Source organism: Paraphaeosphaeria sporulosa (genome assembly GCF_001642045.1).
Source record: "Paraphaeosphaeria sporulosa strain AP3s5-JAC2a unplaced genomic scaffold CC84scaffold_5, whole genome shotgun sequence".
Lineage (NCBI taxonomy): Eukaryota > Fungi > Ascomycota > Dothideomycetes > Pleosporales > Didymosphaeriaceae > Paraphaeosphaeria > Paraphaeosphaeria sporulosa.
In genome coordinates this window covers 2,298,446-2,300,922 of record NW_017253364.1, presented here as the reverse complement: position 1 = coordinate 2,300,922, position 2,477 = coordinate 2,298,446, and the positions used below count along the sequence as shown (strand labels likewise).

Genomic DNA, 2,477 nt, shown 5'->3' with positions numbered 1-2,477 from the left:
ACATCTAGTTTCCTTATAGGAAAGATTACTTATAACGTTTTGGCAATACAACCTTACTATAGTTAATTAACGTATTAACCTAACGCGACCATACCGCTTCCTAAAGCCCTTATTTCTCACTAGAACCCCTTTAAGAATAGCTTAGCCTAAAGCCAAGCGACCCCTATTACATAGCAACGTGTACCTTATTAGAATAATTATGTGGAGCTAGTAATATTAAAATACTAAGTAGATATTTATAACCTATAGGCCTTAGAGGCATTAACTTGAAAACTTTATAATAATATTAATTGTAGGCGTCCTATGGCCTTAATTCACGAGCTGAGCAATTATGTTGGGGTGTGCATTGACTTACGATGCGCACTGACCACCAAGGCACGGTGGTAGCGTCTCGCCCAAGGCGGGGCAGAACGTCCATTGTCAGCTTTCATGGGCGCTTGCAGCCAGGCGGCATCCCCAAGATCCTGCGCAGGGCTGTTTCAAAAGCGATAGCGCTAATCTAGCCTATCAGCTGTAGGATCATCTATTTATGTGGATGTTTGACGTAGTCAGCGACCCCGCCCACCGTTCCGTCGATCACTCCTCAATCACACACCAAATTCACATCTCACCACATCTCATCTTGGATGCATTCTCTCCAATGGCAGATCCTTTAAGCATTACTGCGTCAGTGTTGGCTATCGTTACCGCCGCCGTTCAATCAGTAAAGTCGCTCAATGACACTGTCTCACGCTACAAGGGACGCGACAGGACTCTACAAAGGCTCCAGAATGAGCTGCGAGATGTCTGTGGCATCTTGGACTCGTTGAAAGAAGCGATACAAGCAGAAGCATCTGTTTCGGCGCTTCTCAAAGGCCCTGTTGGCAGATGCGGCGATATCTGCCAAGAATTCGAGCAGTCGATGCGGTCTTTCAACGAAAAGTCGAAGACTGGGGTTCGAGATTGGGCAAAGCTTGAATTTATGCGTGGAGACATCAATGAATTTATTGATACAATATCTGGGTATAAATCGACCATTGCACTCGGTCTTGGCCTTATCACCATGTGCGTCAATCATAGCAACTACGGAACTAGCTAATAATTTCGCAGACGCGCGGCCAAGGTCTCCCAAGAAGCCTGGAAAGAATACAATGAATTGATTCAAGATACGGTGCACGATCTCAACATCCATCTGCAAAGAGTTGACGAAAAATTGGAAGGATTTTCGAATCCAAGCTCCTCACCTTCAAGCGTCAACTTAGGCGACGAAAAAGAAGTTACTAAGCAATGTCTTCAAATCTGCGAAGGGGCGAAACAGTTTCTGGAATCGTCTCGAAAATCCTCGGTGTTGGAGGAGACTCTCGATGCTACTCATGATCCCCACCACGATCGCTTCGAGGCACAAGTGCTCACACGTCAAGCTCTAGACGAAAATCGGGATAGTTTTTTGAAAATCATCGGTCTCCTCCGAAATCGTCTAGAGTCTTTGATCCTTGAAAACAATCCGGAAGGCGGCAAGGAGAGATCGCGCTTGCTAGATGACATCAACGCTTCCAAACAGTGCCTTGAGATATGCAAGGCGGCAAGTGAAGCTTCATCTCAAAAGGTCTACCGAGTAGGGGAGGCTATCGCTGACGGCGACAGCGATCAGGTGGTAGCAAATACTCTAGCTGACCTTTTTGATGTCAAGAGAGCAGTATCTAAAGATCGTTCTGCACAACTTATCGGCTCGATGTCTGGAGAAGAACTTCGGTTTCTTGCTGAGAAACGGTATGAGAGTCGATTTGGAGCCGTTGCCCCAGAGACCAGTTCTGCTACTTCGACTCCGGTCGTCAACACAGAAGAAGAGACCAGCTCTACTCCACCTCTAACAGGGCTTACACCTCACGCTCAATCAGTACATACCAGTGAAAAGCCATCCTCAAACGAAATAAGGAAGAGGATTATTTAAGACGAACTCTGGATCTATATATTAAATCTAGAAGGCTAGCTAGTCCTAAAGGGTTAGGGTTGATTCTTAGGCAAGATAATTAAGGGAATGGAAGGGGTCTTATTAATATGGTAGTGTTAGAGGAGAATATAATGAGTTAATAATATAGCCTAAGTGTAATCCAAATAATAGATTGATAAACAGGTTAAACATGAGTATAAGAGTTTATACTCGAGTTCCTATATACCCTATGTCCCAGAAAGTCCTAGAGTCCCAAAGTCCTAGAGTCCTAGAGTCCTAGAGGGTCCGTGCCCTTCCTAGTACTCCTGGGACCCGTGACTTAGGTCACGTGACATGTGGCTGAGTTAGGGTCCAGAGTCCCTTGGCCCCAAAAGCAGCGAGTGCCCCGCAGCCGAGCTATGGATCCTAATAGTCACTAGTAATAGTAGTAATAATAATGAGGAGTAGATGTGGCGTAGGTGGCATATAGGGTTTAGATAAAGTTTAGTATCTAGTCTAGATAGATACCCTTATAAGCTATAGGGCTTTTTAATAATATACTTAATAG

The 2,477-nt window shown here is 44.9% G+C and overlaps 1 protein-coding gene across 1 annotated transcript; it reads left to right on the top strand.

Moving 5' to 3' along the window:
* Nucleotides 1–640: 640 nt before the first annotated feature.
* On the top strand, nucleotides 641–1,930 carry CC84DRAFT_1217468 (uncharacterized protein; the record flags this gene model as incomplete). The annotated part of the gene is made up of 2 exons (XM_018182895.1): nucleotides 641–1,044; nucleotides 1,090–1,930. The coding sequence occupies 2 exons, from the start codon at nucleotides 641–643 to the stop codon at nucleotides 1,928–1,930; spliced, it is 1,245 nt and encodes a 414-aa protein (XP_018036572.1).
* Between the last annotated feature and the right edge of the window lie 547 nt (nucleotides 1,931–2,477).